This window comes from Notolabrus celidotus, chromosome 15, assembly GCF_009762535.1.
Source record: "Notolabrus celidotus isolate fNotCel1 chromosome 15, fNotCel1.pri, whole genome shotgun sequence".
Classification (NCBI taxonomy): Eukaryota; Metazoa; Chordata; class Actinopteri; order Labriformes; family Labridae; genus Notolabrus; species Notolabrus celidotus.
Window position 1 is genome coordinate 8,606,329 of NC_048286.1, and position 16,972 is coordinate 8,623,300.

Genomic DNA, 16,972 nt, shown 5'->3' on the forward strand with positions numbered 1-16,972 from the left:
GTTCTGACTTTTACAGAAGTGGTCACACCACATGAATGAATATCATATATTTACCTTTCCTGCCTCCACTCATTATATGTACTTAAAATTCTTACATTATGTCACCAGATATGACATACTGTGTAGCAATCTGTAACTTTTAACAGTAACATAACATAGTGGTAATATTTTAATCTTCTTAGCTTAAATATTAAAGGAATTAGCTAACTTTTTTTCCAAATCACATTTTAAAGTATTAACATTAGCAGCCCAAAACATTGATGTTAACACAGGTCCCAGCTCTGACAGTCTCCAGGGATGGGCAATGATTTTCGAATATTCAAATATTCAAATATTCGTTCACTTAGTAAAAATCGAAGAGTTACTGCAAATATTTTCTAATTTTGAAAGTACAATTAATACTATATTCCCTCCAGACGGTGGCTATAGAGCGTCTTAAGGCTGTTTGCTTACAGCATTAATTAACAGAAGAAGAAGAATGCTCACTGCATTAAATAGCAAAAGAAGAAGAAAACATTAGTGACAGTTACAGGGATTTTCTCCGTTTCTGAATCTCACACTGCTACACACATATTTCCAGAGACTGAGCATGGCTGTAAAAACATACATGCCACACCACATCACAGAATCACAGACATATAGATTGAGACGGGCTGTTAACGGGACAGGTCTGTGTGCACGTGTGTGTGTGCATGGAGTGGGGACTATTTGAACAACCGTCGAATAGAGGCCAATGATTTTGGAATAATATTTTGGCTTGAAATGCCCATCCCTGATTGTCTCAGATATTGGGGTGGCCAATCTCTCAATGGGGGCATGGCCACCCCCTGGACCCCCCCCGACTGTAAATAGTGCATGAACCAACAAGTGTGACGAGTGGTATGGATGATACACAGTAAATGACGAATCTTGGTAAAATGTATTTACCAAATGGGCAATATAATTTCCATTAGGTTTCTTGAATGTATTTGTATCTACCTTGTTGTCATGGAGTGAGAGTTCCAACAACATTTAAGCCACAGTTTCAAAGCACCGATTCAAATTAGTGTTCTAATGCTTCTTTTTAGCCTAGTTTCTCGTCTAGTCTGTTCATTTTGAGTCCTTCAGTCAGCTCACGTCGGCTTCAGTGTGTAGTTCTAACTTAATGAACACATGGCCCAGGTACCTGGACTTCCCTGTACTTCCGCAGCATGTTTGCTAAACCTCTGATAAGGCGACACAGACAGATACTTAGTGGGCCTGGTTTTAGAATTGTGTGTAGGTGTAAATGAAGTATAAAAATATTGGAGCTCTGGAAAGAATGTATTCACTCCTTTACATAATTAAACAGCGGACTGCACTGTGAAGACTGCTGACTTTGTTGTATGTGGGTTTGTCCCTGTGCAGTATATTTATGAATGAATTTATGGCCCCTGACCTACCCGCCATGACACTGTTGCCACAGTTGTCAAGTTTCCTTTCTTTTTTTTGTTGTTTGAATACATCTTATTGTCTCTTGTCTATTTCTTAACATGTCTCCTTCTTAACATGTCTCCTTCTTTCCTCTGCAGGAGTTCTTTGATCATGCAAAGAAGCTGTGGGACGACGAAGGAGTGAAGGCGTGCTTCGAGAGGTCCAATGAGTACCAGCTCATCGACTGTGCACAATAGTGAGTTCAAAAACTTTCAAAGACTATTTGTGGGATGATTTTCAGCCTTGGAAACTTTCACGTTTGAAAAAAATTATTCACAACTACATACATTATGTAATAGGTCACTCCTGCAGCTATAATAAACACAGAAAGAGACAAGTGGGCTTTTCTTGCAGCCTGTAAACTATTGTCACATCCCTGCTTTGTCCGTCCTCTGTGTCTCATGTTTAAAGGCTGAAAGCTCTGCGCTGTGTGCTGTTGTCAGTTCATATATGAATATGGCTAAGATATGTTTACTCTGGGTGTGGCAAGGCAAGCAGCAGTTGTGTTAGCACTTTGGAAAATTTGACATATATCTCCTTATGACTGCTTGTATCATATCACCATAGTGATATGCAAAGTCTGGTTTGGCCCGTGTTAAAACGCCTGATTGTTTAATTCGTTGGAGTTGTGCTGATGTAACACAACGTGTGCAGAGATGTAATACTGCTGTAAAAAGTTTGGGTTTGCTATTTCAGTCTTAGCAGTGGTAACAGCCTACTTGTGGAGTAAGTTTTAGTGTCTCTAAGGTTGGATAAAAGTTATGTGGGTCAAGATTTGATTTTGGCTACAATCTGTATAACACAATTGCACTCCAGATACAACAGTTAGGTAATGCTGATAACTGTATGTGTGGCAAGGAGCAGAAACCGATGCCCCAGGTTGTTTGGAGGGCCCCTGCAGGTCCTCGGGACACTATAGGGTGCCAGTGGCACACAGTGGAGGACCCCCCCTCTTGCCTGTAAAAGGAAGTTTGGATATGTAAAGTGACTCACTGATTACAGAGCTCTTCTCCTGCTTCCTCTCTGACTCACCTCTGGATTCACATGTAAATATGAGGACATGTACATGTTACAAACAGAAGTGCAGCCCGCTGGATTTTGTCCCCTCCCATCGCAAAGGTTGGCGCCCTTTATCTCTCAGGGTTTCGGTCAAAGTCACACTTTATCAGGAGCTTGGGATACTGAGCTGTTGTTTTTCAAGTGATCTATGAGCCCGTCCTACATGGGTGTAGCGTTGAGACGTTTTCAAGATGGTATAGCACGTAGACAAACAGTCTCTGTCCTCTTTTCCTGAATATCTTCCCTTCCTTGAACATAAATCTGACTTGGGGTCAGGTCTTCCTTGGTTTCCCTGCCTGACAGCGGCTTCCAAAGAGAGGAGAGAGAAAGTCAGGTGATGGTTGGAGAGTCACATGAATCTGTAAGGTGGAGCTGTTACAGTCCAAGGCCTGTGTTTGTCTTTGCTGCTCTGACTCAGTCCGGGTCTGTTTGCAGTGCGGCTGCACAATATGTAAAAAAGCATCTTGTGTTTATTTTAGTCAATAATCCAGTCTCATAATGACACCACATCATATCCCAGAATCCTAAACATTTCAAACTTGTTTCCTGATTGTCTTTGTTATGTCTCAGCCAGGGCAGCTCAAGAGGGACAGAATATACTCTGTGCTGTAAGAACTGAAACCACTGATGCTTGCAACCAGCAGAGGCACAGATAATACAGCTGTCCTGTGACATGAGTAAACATTAACAGAGCCAAAATAAGACAGTGAACAGTGTAGAGTTTTAAATGGGGCTGTGTGTTGAATAGATTGTGATATAGAGTCATATTGAAGCGAGGTGAGATATTCCTCCTGTTTCAGAGGCCTGTGCTCTGTGTTTGCACTTGTGATATGTGCTTACTTTTTCCTGTTTTAGTGTACGTTATTATGTTTGACTCAAATAGCTGAAGATTACGACACTTCTATCATGTGGTCATGGGTTTAAACACAAGAGAAGTGTCACAAATCATTCTGTACCCACATAAGATAGCCATGTGTGAAGATATTTCTTACACTGGAGGACGTGTGCATTCAGTCAACACAACAATCGTCATTGTCATCTAGTTGGCACCCGAATGACTCGTCCATTAGATAAATTGTTCACATTTTTACTATAGTGGGCCCAAGATGCCTAAGCTTGTGTCTAAGCTCTGTCTAAGCCTCTAGCTGTACTGTTAAACTTGCTGGTTTGTCAGAATGTATCTGTAATTTTCCGTTTGAACAACAAGGAAATGATTCACTTGGGAGCATCCCTATCTTTCACCCCCAGTATTTAAACTGAGTGAGGCTGCTTTAGATTTGACTTTCAGGAGTCATAGCTCTTGACCAGTCCAAGATCACATCCAGTAGGTTTTGATTTTGGTCCGTATACCCTCTGTCCTTATATTGTCTGCTCAGTTTGATTCCTTATTTAAAGTCACATTTGTATCCCTGCCATTCTGGCTGTTATGTTGCTGTGTCTGTTTGTGGGTAGTGTATCGTCAGCAGGTCTGTGGTTATGCAAATTGGAATTTCAACAACTAACAGGAAGTAACGTTTTTGCCACAGTGTGAGAGGTGAAATGTGCCGGACTCCTCTCTGAAGATGCATCAGATATGAAGTGTGATCTGGTTTTTCCCCCGGTAGTTTCTTTTTGTTTTTGGAATTATTAATAACCATTGTTAAATGTTTTCAACCAATCAGAATCAAGTATTTAACACACCCAGACAACAGGATTGGTTAACAGCTTTTCTAGCCAATAAATCCATATCAAGTTAAGAATCTATATTTCTACAGGGTTTGTAAAAGGTGTTGGCGTTTTCCTGCTTGAGTGGTGGTTCGGTGGTTTTGATGCTCATGTCTTTGTTCTTGTTAGGGGAGAGGTTTTGTTTTTTGTGGCTGTGAACCACAAAAACAAAACAATTTTTTTTTTTAAAGCAATCTCTTTAAACCATAGACTGTATAAGATATGGACGTAGTATCTGTGACGTCACCCATCTGTTCCTGAGCGCTGTTTTGAAGTAAATCGACGGCGGCAGCCATATTGGTAATGCGGAACTCAACCAGGCAGAGTTTGACGTAAAGAGGCAGAGTTTGAGCCTCCTAGCAAACAGCTATGTGTTCCCGTCCGGAAGTCAAGTCAGTCATGTCCTTATTTGGGCAAAAACTTGTAATCTTAATATCTTCTGATCCATAGCACTAGAAAAAAATTCAGCCCAGTACAGTGTGTGCCGATAGAGAAATAAGCTACGTAGAGCCACGCCGTTTTTTGAACCAGGCTGTAAACATGTATATTTCTGCTGCAAAGATCGTCTTTTTTGAATGGGTGTGTATGTGGTTTCTGGTGTTTCTGCAGCCAGCCTCAAGTGGATTCTCGATGAATTGCAGTTTATAACACTTCCACAGGGGCATCATATTTTGAGACTTTAAACTGATAGAAAACACTTCCATTGTTTTTTTTTTTTTACCTTTACCCATCATTTCTAAATCTCAATGTGGGGTACACACATCTCACTACACCTCTCTTGTTATCATGTTGGATGGCTGTCTGTAAATTGTCAGACGGTGTGGCCTCTCACTTACTTCCCCTCTGCTTTAACCTCTGTATGAACCATGTGAATGGAGGGCATGAATTGTAGATACTCTGTCCTACATGGCAGCAGACCTGTCCATGTGTAAAGGCCCCAAACACACGCATAAATATACTGTGGACACACACACACCTATTGTTGTTCACTGAACTGCACTGTTCTCAGTGACTAACCTGGAATAAGTGGTGGTAGACGGCCTAAGTAGCCAACTGGGTTAAAAGGAAGGGAGCAGAGTTCATAACATTGGGATCGAGCTGAATTCAAACAAACATGATGGAGAAAGTTTGTTCTCTTTCAGCCAGGTCAAGAAAGGTCATGTTGGCCTGTTAGCTTCCCCTCTCCACAATAGCTACTTTTAGCTAGTCCTGGGAGTTGGTCCAGTAAGCTTTTACTTTTCTTCTCTTCACCTGCTCCCCCTCTTTTTTTTTACATCAAAGCTCCACAGACTTGTGTTTATGTTTTATGTCTCGGATTAAGAAATGTGATAAAAGTGCTTGAAGTCACTCCAAGAGTAAAATAAAGAGGAAGTCTGCTTACATGTGGTTGCTTGATGGAGGAACAGATTGGCAGGCTGTGACCTTACATGCAAACAGTCAAACACAATAGGAATATTGTCTTTTAAAAGGCTGAACGAGATCACATCGGAAGGAAGAATTAGTCTGATTTTCAGATGTATACCTCTGCCTGTTGGTGTGTGTTGTCCTTCACAGACCTTGCTGCTCTGGCAGATATTTTTTCCAGCAGGCCTAACGCCGGACGGCCCATCGGACAAAGGCACAGGAAATAAGTACGTGCCCATGGCGAGCGCTTGTTATGCCAAAGAGCATGTCCATATTGATGCTTTTGGAATCCTGTCACCCATTGATCTGCCCTCTGCATCGCACATTTATACGTTTTAAGAGCACAGATATGTGTCTGCCAGTTGATTGATTATGAGCTATTTTCAGCAGCGGCGGGCTGGTTCCATTGCAATGCCTTGGATGTGTCAACGGCAAAATCAAACACTTTTTCACACGCAAATGACTCCAAACTCCCAGGCCCCCTGCTTTTTATTTTTTCTCCATGGTGGAGTGTTCATTGCAGTCCACTAGCAAACATGACACAGTTAATAAACTAAGGCTCTATTAAATATATGATGTTATTTAGGTATGTGCAGTGTGTGATTGTTATCCAGTCTGGATGGTATGGAGCTCTCTCTCTGTGTGTTGGTGTGCTCAGTGACAGGATGGCCAGGCTGCAGCAGCAGAGGGATGCAGGAGGGCCTGAGGAGAGCGGCCCTGGATGTAAAACTCCAGCTTCAAAAAGAGACTATGACACAGCTGAGCGTTACTCCAAACAGATTTGTTTAGTTCATTCTTATTGTGAACTTAAAATATTTGTTTTTTACCTTTGATAAGTATGACTCTACAGACCTCTTGCTGTTTTGTGTCCAAACCGCAGTGCATTCTGGTCATCATAGTCAATGAATGCTCAGTGTTTAAAGTATTGGAAGTGAAAAGACACATTAAGTTTAACAGCTTCATATGAGTCTTATGAGTCACACTTGATATGAAGTTTTGCAGAGGCTTTCCATGGAATCTGAAACAACTAATGGAGGAAATGCAGCTGATTAATGGTATAATCAATTGGAGCTGTGTGCTTCTGCTGTATCCTTGTTCAATTTTGAAACAAGACTTCCAAGTCCGGCCATGCTTCGGCCTCTTCATTGTGAGGATTTGACGCTTTTCTTTGTGGCATGAGATTTCGTCCTGCAGGATTTGGACTAGTGGTGAGACAGATACTCGATCTTACGGTGTAACCCTGAGTCTTGTAAAGTTGTAATAGTCATATTCTTTTTTTTCTGTTTCTTTTCACAGTTCATCTATTAATCAACAGATTACGTAGCAGATTGATTTAAAGAAATAAATGCTACATGCAGCCTTGTTTGCCCCACCAACTGTAAACACACTGTACATCCTTGTTTTCAAACCAGATGACTTTCCCTTCTCACCTATTATTCTCCACAATCCTGCCTCAAGTTTATGGTCATAACACCACACACAACAGTAAATACATGCATGAATTCAAAACATACAGGAAGACAGGACTTGGCTCGAGCTTATCACAAAACAGAAGACTTTGAAAACACTTTTTGAAAACTATTCTGTGACATTTTATTACCACTCTTTGAATTCTTGCAGACTGTGTATCATGCAGGGTCACTATCTGCTGCGGTCGAACTACAGTATATCGTAGTTTTATCAACATTTCTCCAAATGAATTTAAAATATTTTAAGATAAAGAATGATGCTTTGTCACTCAGAATGCTACTATGTAACTTTTAGATGGAGGCCTGGTGGTGAAGGCCCTGCTCTCATACTATCTTAGTGCAGTCGGATGAAGCTCATGCTGGTGATTAGCGTCCCTCAGAATAATTGGTGCAACTTGGGAGGTAAAAAAAAACGTTGGGGATTTTTTTTTGATACTCAAGTGCAACATGTTGCAAAGAGAGACAGAAACTGTGAGTTATGGCTAATATATATTATTTCATTAAAGTTTATATTTCACACTGCATATTGTTACTGTAATACTGAGTAGTGTCCAAGCGGCAACCTCCGGTCTAAAATTATGAGTCAAGTCGGAAGTGTTAAAAGCTGCAGTTCATCGAGGATCCGCTTGAGGCTGGCTCCGGAAGTACCGGAAGTCACATACACATGAATGGGGAAAAGACGATCTTTGCAGCATTAATAAACATGTTTACAGCCTGGTACAAAAGATGAGTGGAGTCTGAATAGCTAATTTCTCGATGTCCTCTCACTGTGAGGGGGGTGAATTTTTTTCTAATTCGGCATTTTCGAAGATAGTGAGATTACTAGTCTTCCAATGAGAGGCACAGCTGCCTGTGGGACCACTGCAGCTGTTGGCTAGGAGGCTCAAAGCCCGCCTCTTTACGTCACACTGGCTCGACAGAAGCGATATGGCTGCCGCAGCCGATTGGTCTCAAAACAGCTCTTCAGAAACAGATGGGTGACGTCACGGATACTACGTCCATATTTTTTACAGTCTATGGTAGTGTCACATCAAATACTGTCCTCGACTCTCAACGAAATTTCATTGTCCTTGTACCATGGCAATAAAGCTGATTCTAAATTCTGTGTTCTGTAGGTCTGGAGATAGATACTATGTCAATTTTTTATACAGCCTATGAGAATCATGCAGACCTAGTTTTAGTTAACTGTGTGATTGAGGCTTTGATGTAAGCTAGGTTGGCATAACAAGCTAGCAGGCAGCTAGCGAGGAAACCAGCAGAACTCTTGCGATCTTATCCAGAAGTAGTTGTCGTCTGAGACAGTGGTACTGATTGTAAAGTCATTTATTGTCAGGCCGGCGTCACACTGAATCTGATAAGATGAATGAATGAAGAGAAAAACAGAAAAACTCTGAGAAGTTACTCTAAGAAGTTTGAGCTGTTCAAGATTTCAATCTTGAAAATGATTGTTATTGTCACACAGTTTGTGAAGTTAAATATGTCCTCACTACTGTTCAAACTGAAACTGTGACAACATTGATACCAAATGAATCATTTGCAGTATAATTCTCAATCAAATGATGAATGGTTGAGATTTTTTGGTCTGTTTAACAGTCTAAAACCTTTAAGTGTCCAGTTTCCATACATGACATAAAACAGAGAAAAACGCCCAAGCTTCACTGTAGAAGAGTTCATGGAGTTCATGTTTTGGGATTATGAGAATATAATGGAAACTGTCAAAAACAAATAGGAGCAAATGACTCTTTTTGTCACCTAACTAATAAATAAACAGTAACTGTTGCTCTTTACAGTCTCATTTCCTCTTTTAAAAAAGGGATGTTTTCGATTATCTGGAAAAAAAATATGAAACAGTGAAGCTATTTTTGATTTAGTAGTTTACTAATATTTTTAAACCTTCAGATCCTTCTTTTGTGCTCAGGGTTTCAGAAGTTCTAAATATTTGCAAACTTTCAGATGAGGACGTTTTTATTCTAAAGAAACTTCACGTATGTTTAAAGTTTAAAGGAATCATCATGTCACATCAGGATGTAATGTAGTATTGTTGTTTCAGGACCGAGACGCAAAGCTTGAATACCCGTTGATCTTGGGGTCCTGGAGGTGGGACTGTGGGTAAACATATCCAAGGCTGGGTCTGGTTCTCGGTCTAGGTTGGGGCTTGGATGTAGTGCTGGTCACGGGACTCTGTCACCAGCCTGGGGGCCACTGACACAGTCATCTGAGGCAGTAAAGTGCTAAGAATGGCGGGCATTGTCAGCCAGCCCCGGCCCCTGAAGGGCCTACAGAAACAGAGGGGCTACGCTTTGCAAACAGTGGCTCTCCTCAATGAGGAGCCTCTTCTGTTCACGGAAGAGCCCGAGAGAGCGATATTTATACACCGGCTGCATGTCACTGCTGCCTTTTTCTGTCACCGATAATGTGCTTTATTTCTCAATGTATAAACTGATTTCATGTACACCGGATGACACTGAGGGAACAGGCTGATTGTAACAAGGTCTGATATCCGTGTGTGCTCATAATTCAGTGTGATAACTATTTTTTTAAATTGACTTGGCACACTTCAGACGTAGATTTTGGTCTCACTGCAGCCAGAGCAGCAGTTTAAGGTTAAACCTTCGTGGACTACTGTTTTCAGTCAGAGTCAATGAAGTAACATGATGGCAGGGGCTGAAAGTAACTTCTCATAATTCCTCACGTTACTGTAGTTGAGTAGCTTTCTTGATACTTGTACTTTTTTGAGTAGTTTTTAAAATCGCTACTTCTACTTCAGTATTTCTTGTTGGTAGTTGGTAGTAAGTATTTTACTTTCCTACATTTTACATTGCATCTGTTACTGATTTAAAAAAGAGGATACAAGCTTTTCATCAGCTGCATGACTGCAAGCTGATTAGCTGACATTGACCACCTGACAGTGAGGTGAACGAACATATAGGAGAGAAGTAGCACACATATATACTCGTGCTGAAATCACGACAGGAACAACTTTTATAAAGTTGGAAATACATTCACAGGTTCGTCCTACTCATCAATGAAACATTCGTGTTACAAAACAGACTCCTCTTAACAACCATAGTGAGGTAAGCAGCAAGCCGCAACATAATTTTCATCAGTACAAGGTGTACTACGAGCAGGGCAATTCCCAGTGAACTTTCAACACAGCAGGCCGTGACTTGATGCTTGGGGACTGTCTTTAAAGCGATAAAAAAAAAAAAGATCAAACGTCACACCTTTATGGTCTGTGTTTGTTTAGTTATACTTCATCAACTTGGAAAAAAAACCATCTAGGGATCATATCTTACTTTATAACGCTCCCTCATTCCCCAGGTTAAATTAAAGTACTCAGTACTTCAAGTACATTTTAAATAAAATACTTTTTTTATTTGGAGTAGATTCACAGACTGGTACTCCCTGGTCGGGCATTGAGACGCTTGACACTGCTTCAGTAAAGTGAAGAAGAAATACAAACTTGAATTTGATTTAAATTTGGATGGGATCTTGGTTTAAGTGTAAATTCTTCAAATCACAATCTGTAATAAAACATGATGGACGATGTGGCAGCACAACAGCTTGTTTCTTAAGTCAAGCAATGCTACAAAGAAAGTAAGCAGCTAATGCTTCAAAAAGAAAGTCTGAATGAAACGTGTTTGTTAGACAGCAGCGACATTCATTCAGAGCAGCTCTTTTGAATGTATCTGGAACTATTAACGTGTTGCCATTGATTCCCTTTCATTTCGCTGTTGTTGACTGCTTCAGCCACTTTCAGTAAACAAACTCTTAAAAATAGACAAAATGGTTTCGCTTCAATTTGTTGAATATTTGTTTCTATTCGGAGATAATTTGTGTCCCTGCCTGCAGCCTTTTAAAAAAAAAAAGATGATCTTAACTCAAAGGTTTTCTGAAGCTCACTTCAAGTTTCAACTCTGAGGACATAAATGTAAATAAAGACCTTAATCCAGATTAACAAAAACCTTTGTGTCGCTTGCTTAAATCAGATGACCCTGCTGTCAGCTGACTGAGGAATAATCAAAGGGGGCACTATGGGAGTGTGTGTGTGTGTGTTTGTGTGTGTGAATATGTTTGTGAGTGTGTAGATGTGTGTTTGTGTGCGTGATTTCCGAGGAAAAGGAAGGAGTGGCTTTGAGCTGAACTGTAGAATCTGATCTACTGGAAGCTCAGTGGGACTCCTTCTACACAAACCACTGTCCTTAAGGTTGTTAGAGCCCCCTGTGGGAGTCTCTCTCTCTCCCACTGTCCCTCGTGCTCTCTCTCCCTCTCTGTCTCTCTTTCTGTCTATCTATCCACTTCTCTCTTGAGGCCAGGCAGCGACAGCAGAGAGGATGTTGCGGAACACATGAGAACACATGTCGCTCGGTACATGAAGCTTTCCATAAGTGTGTCTGTGAACCCAATGTAACATCCTCAAGTTCAGCAGAAGGGCCTGAGATTTAGTGTTACTGTAACTTTTAATGGCCTTTACTGTTTATTCGGTAAGTGTTTTTATAGCACAGTTGATGTTTAAACTCTCAAACTTGTGGCTTCTAGAAAAAGCTTTTGGATCCAGTTAAAAAAAGCCTTAAGCTGCCTAGCATAGCATGCTACATGTCACAAGATTAGCTCCAGCAGCAGTTTGTTTTTATTTTGTTACTAGAGACCAGAGGCTCTGGAAGCCTGTGTGTAGTTCAGATGATGAGTTAGATCACACATTAAAGCAAGCATCGCTTTATAGAAATAAGACACACACTTCCTAAACGCGTGTCCTGAAGTATGAAAAGACAAATGAATGATTTCCTGCGAGCATGTTGAGCAAATAAGCCGAATCAGGCCGTGTTAAAGCTGCTCGTAGGTTTGTGTCAAGTGTTAGAGATGTCTCCTTGATGTTTGACATTGTGCAGCTGAGAAAAAGTGGAAATTTATATCCCTCTTAAAGAAGGAGAATGGCATCTAAAAATAGATTTTTATTTTTGGGTTAAAATGTGCGTCCATTTTAAGGACAGACACACAGAGCGAGGCTGGTGAATGGCGGATATCTGCGAGTCTGTTACTGTGTGCCGGCTACACACACACACACACACACACACACACACACACACACACACACACACACACACACACACACACACACACACACACACACACATATACAGTACTCAAACACACAAACCTTTCCCTCTCTCTCACAGACACACACACGCACACACACACACACACACACACACACACACACGCACAAACACACACACACTCACAAACACACACACACTCACACACACTCACACACACACACACACACACACACAACACACACACACTCACAAACACACACACACACACTCACACACACTCACACACACTCACACACACACACACACACACACACACACACACACACACACACACACACACACACACACACACACATACACCCTGCTGTTGACCAGAGAGTAAAGGCACAGACTGCTGGAGGACAGCAGTGGCGCTGCAGGTTCCCTGCTCAGAGATTGTGGAATGGTCGTCCATAGACACCCCTCCTCCTCCTCCTCCTCCTCTCTTCCTCTCTTCCTCTCTCTCTTCACTGAACCCCCCCCTCCCTCCTCCTCTGTTGCTCCCCCTTATCCCCCTCCCCTTCCACCCCCCTCCCTATACCCCCCACCCCCCTTAGAGCTTATGTAAACTAGCTGTGGAGCCAGGGCAAGCTGAGGCTATTTTTAGCAGCAGCACTGCAGAGCAGAAACTGGCGGAGGGTCACGTGTGCGCAGCCGAATCAAAGGGAGTATCCCGGCAATGCGCTGTAAACAAAGGGAAGGTCAGTAGCAGAAGGTGAGACACAAAACGCCTCTGTGTTGGTTTTGTGTGTGTGTGTGAGCGACTACACGCCGTCTGGCCATACCTTCTCCTCTATTAATGCCCTGACATAAAACAAATCATAGCGCTTGTATGAAGGCACTCATATGCTTTCCTGCTCACTCTGTCTCCCCCTACTCCACAGAAACGCACACACACACACACTCAGTTAAAACATTTCTGCCACTGCTAGAGAAAGGAGGGGGGGGGGGGGTGAATTGATCAAAGCGGGGTTTGACACGCAAGGAGACATTTTGCTGTCTAATCATGACAGGGGCTCCCAGCTCCACACTGTCTCCCTGTTGCTGCCGAGCCGGCCTATCAGAGTGAGCAGCAGCACACTCAGAGCCGTGCAAAATCCATCACAAAGCACATGACCACATGTGTTTAGCATTGATATTAGCATGTTTTGTGTCACATGGGCCTTTCAAGCCCTCAGCGCCTGCTCAGAGTGTGTGTGTGTGTGAGTGTGTGTGTGAGTGTGTGTGTGTGTGTGTGTGTGTGTGTGTGTGTGTGTGTGTGTGTGTGTGTGTGTGTGTGTGTGTGTGTGTGTGTGTGCAGTTAGCTGTAGCTCAGGTTGTTTAGCCTGTAGGCCCCAGTTAGCATTGAGCCTAGCAGTGAGCTCTCTCCAGCCACACCCAGGCAAAAGGTCTCTCTCCATCTCGACCACTAGTCAAACAAGCCTCAACTTTCACCTCCTGTGGAATGTGGTCAGAAGGGGATCTGAGCTATTTATAGAAACCTTTTATATTTTTCTGTCACAGCAGTTTGTTTGACTAGACACTGGTCTGATCTGTTGGCTGCTTCATCAGACCAGGCTGGAGGACTTAGCATGGAGGCTAACTTAAGTAAACAGCTCCAGCACTAGTTGAGCCGTTTGGTTCGTGGATTTATTGTTTCAGTCATTCTTGACCTGAGATTCTGGACTTTCCCCGCGCTGACCAGATAGACGAGTGTCCCGACAAAAGAGCATGTCATGTTAAGGGAACATCCGGTTCCTCTTTGCATGCCGTTGTGGTTTTTCGGAGTAACACTGTACTCTAAAGCAATATTTATTTAGATATTTCATTCCGGTCCACACCTGATGTGTTTTTATAGCAGCTTAGTTAAACAAAGGCGTAATGCGCTTACTGAACTTACTGCTCGTTTGTCTTTCGGTGTCCAAACACTGGAGCTAAAACACATTCATTGATCAATTTGTCGACCAACAGTCAAAAAATATAAAGTTATAATCAAGGAGAAAAGTCCAACACTGTCTCTTCCCGTCTGCAAGCTCCTGTGGAACAGGTGGTTTCGCTTTTGTAAGGGATTTTCAACTAATATTCATTGTCAGTAGAGATCGCAAAGTCTTTAAATCTACTACACTTGAAAGTGGTTGGTTATTTGATGATGAAGTCAGGGAACCTTAGAACTAACTTAAGCTTCAACTGTGTTGTGCTCATAGACTGTATAAATGATGGATTTAGTATCCGTGACGTCACCCATCTGTTTCTGAGCGCTATTTTGAAGCCAACCGTCGGCGACAGCCATATTGGAAATGCTGAACTCAACCAGGAAGAGTATGACGTAAAGAGGTGGAGTTTGAGCCTCCTAGCCAACAGCTATGTGTTCCCATCCGGGAGTCAGGTCAGTCATGTCCTTATTTGGGCAAAAACCCGTAATCGTAATATCTTCCGTACCGTTGCGTTAGGATAAATTTCACCCCCGTACAGTGTGTGCCATTAGAGAGATAAGCTACGTAGAGCCAAGCCATTTTTTGAACCAGGCTGTAAACATGTTTGTTAATGCTGCAAAGATCGTCTTTTTTGAATTGGTGTCTATGTGGTTTCTGGTGTTCCTGCAGCCAACCTCAAGTGGATTCTCAATGAATTGCAGTTAATATAACACTTCTGCATGGGCTTCATATTTTGAGACCGGAGGTTGCCGCTTGGTTGTGCTGCTCTGATGCTGGTCATAATAGCCCTGGGTGTAGCTCTGGTTAATGCTGCTGCTATAATGCAAAAACGCTCTACTACCTGGATGTAAACAAGTGCAGATCACGGATGGCATCTCATAGCACAGCGTGGTTTGTCAGTATTTTGATTTAGACAGTGAAGATAAAATTGTTTTTAGGCTTGTGTCTACTTAAAGTGACCCTACTTAGGACCCTATGTGACTACCTGGACACACCTACGATTGTTAGCGGCTTATATTTTCTAGCTCTTACTCAGTCTGGTCAGAACAGAAGAAGGCTTTTAGAGGAAGAGGTGAAATGTCTTCAAGAATTTCTACCAAGTTCAGTTGCCTTACAGATAGAGCTGGGCGATATTGAAAAAGATGTTATCATGATAAAATTTTTCATCACTCGATATGGATAATTATCACAATAAATATCTTATCATTAATTAATTTGAATTTAAAAGCAGATTTTTAAAAGTTTAATAAATCAGATGGTTTGTTAGCTTGTATCTGGATTTACTTCTCTGATAAGCTTCTTGAATCCCTACATTTTTGATGGTGCTAACTTCCTGTGTATCAGTTTATAGAGTATTGTTGTGAGTAGTGCACTCCCTTTTAAGGTTACTATGGATTATGGATGTTTTAATATATCAAATTTGTATCTAACATTTGTTATATCTATATTGAGAAAAATTATATCACAATAATTATTGTTATCAAATTATCGCCCAGCCCTACTTACAGATCAAGCTTTGAATCTGCTTAAAGGGGCATATAACTACATAACAAAATGTAACACGCACAGCCATGTGGACAAATTGGTCAGCAGTGTTAAATACATTTTGCTCAAATGCTAACATTTGTTTCCACCTGGATTGTGCTAACACATAAAACTCCACTGGAATTTCTACATAAAGAGAATGGTTTCCATTTTTAGATGGGTATATTCAGAAAGACACTCATATTGTACTCCTCCTCAGACATTGTGTAATTGTATTTACATTGAATTGTTTAGATATCTGAGAAGTGGACCTAAGTGAGACCTGTCACTCTGCTGAGCTCGCCCATAAACACTCATTACCCCGTACAGATATTCTTCTGATCACCAACACATCAGATTATTCCAAATCCATGTTCCTGATTCGCCTCTGTAAGAGAAGCTACCTTGGTTGACTAGCTGTCCACCCAGCGTGCACAAAGCTGCTGTGACTTTTTGATTTCAATGTTCAGGGGGTCAGAGGATGTCTTGCATCCTCCATAGAGGGTCGCTGCACCTTCAGTTGCTACTTTGCCTTCAAGTAAGATGTTCCATAGTGCTTTATGCAGCCAGCCCCAGATTACAAGACTGCTAATGAGGGCTCCTTGTCTTGTTGTTGTTCAATTCTTGACTGTTCATCTTTTCATTTTGTGTTTTTAGTTCATCAAAGCCAACTCTGTGTCTGACCGATACATCAAACTTAGCACACGCTGCCTTCCTCCTCCTCCTCTTCTCTGCTGAATATGTGACTTATCTTTAGGTTGTGAGCTTGAGAAGATGGCACTTTCCAGAAACCCCAAAATGTACTGTGCCCTCCCACCAAACACACACACACACACACATGCTAATACACTCCCGCACACACAGTGACATACACACAGTGACACACTTACAATGCAGAAGGCTAGCACAGAGCACCATTCTGCTTTGTGTTGATGTATGGGAGAGTCTGGGAATGGAAGGATACGAGTGCGGCCTGGCTTACGAAGAGACGGAGATACAGAGAGAGAGAGAGAGAGAGAGAGAGAGAGAAAGAGAGAGAGAGAGAATGAGAGAGAGAGAATGAGAGAGAGAGGGAGAGAGGAGTGGTATGGACTGACTGGGGTTGCCATGGGAACCCAGCTGCTAAAAGCAGGCAGGGTCAGTGAGGAAGAGAGAGGCTGTTTGCTGCAGGAGCGAAGGGCTGCCACCCGGAGGCCGGATTGAGGACTACACAAACAGCACAGAGGCCTCACTGCTGGAGCTCTTGTTCCTAGATTTCAACAGGGGAAGTTCAAACCCTAAAATCAGAAATCAAAACTATAACAGCATGTTTTTATTTGAATGAATCCTTCCGTGTCTGCATGCTTGT

General features: G+C 42.0%; 1 protein-coding gene across 2 annotated transcripts in view; it reads left to right on the forward strand.

Annotated features, from left to right (window-relative positions):
- The window catches only part of LOC117826315 (guanine nucleotide-binding protein G(olf) subunit alpha), a 63,479-nt gene that overhangs the window by 28,805 nt on the left and 17,702 nt on the right, over positions 1-16,972 (forward strand). For both annotated transcript variants that reach the window (XM_034702278.1, XM_034702279.1), the window contains exon 5: positions 1,551-1,648. In XM_034702278.1, coding sequence (XP_034558169.1) covers positions 1,551-1,648 — 98 coding nt within the window. The remainder of the gene's footprint in view (positions 1-1,550; positions 1,649-16,972) is intronic.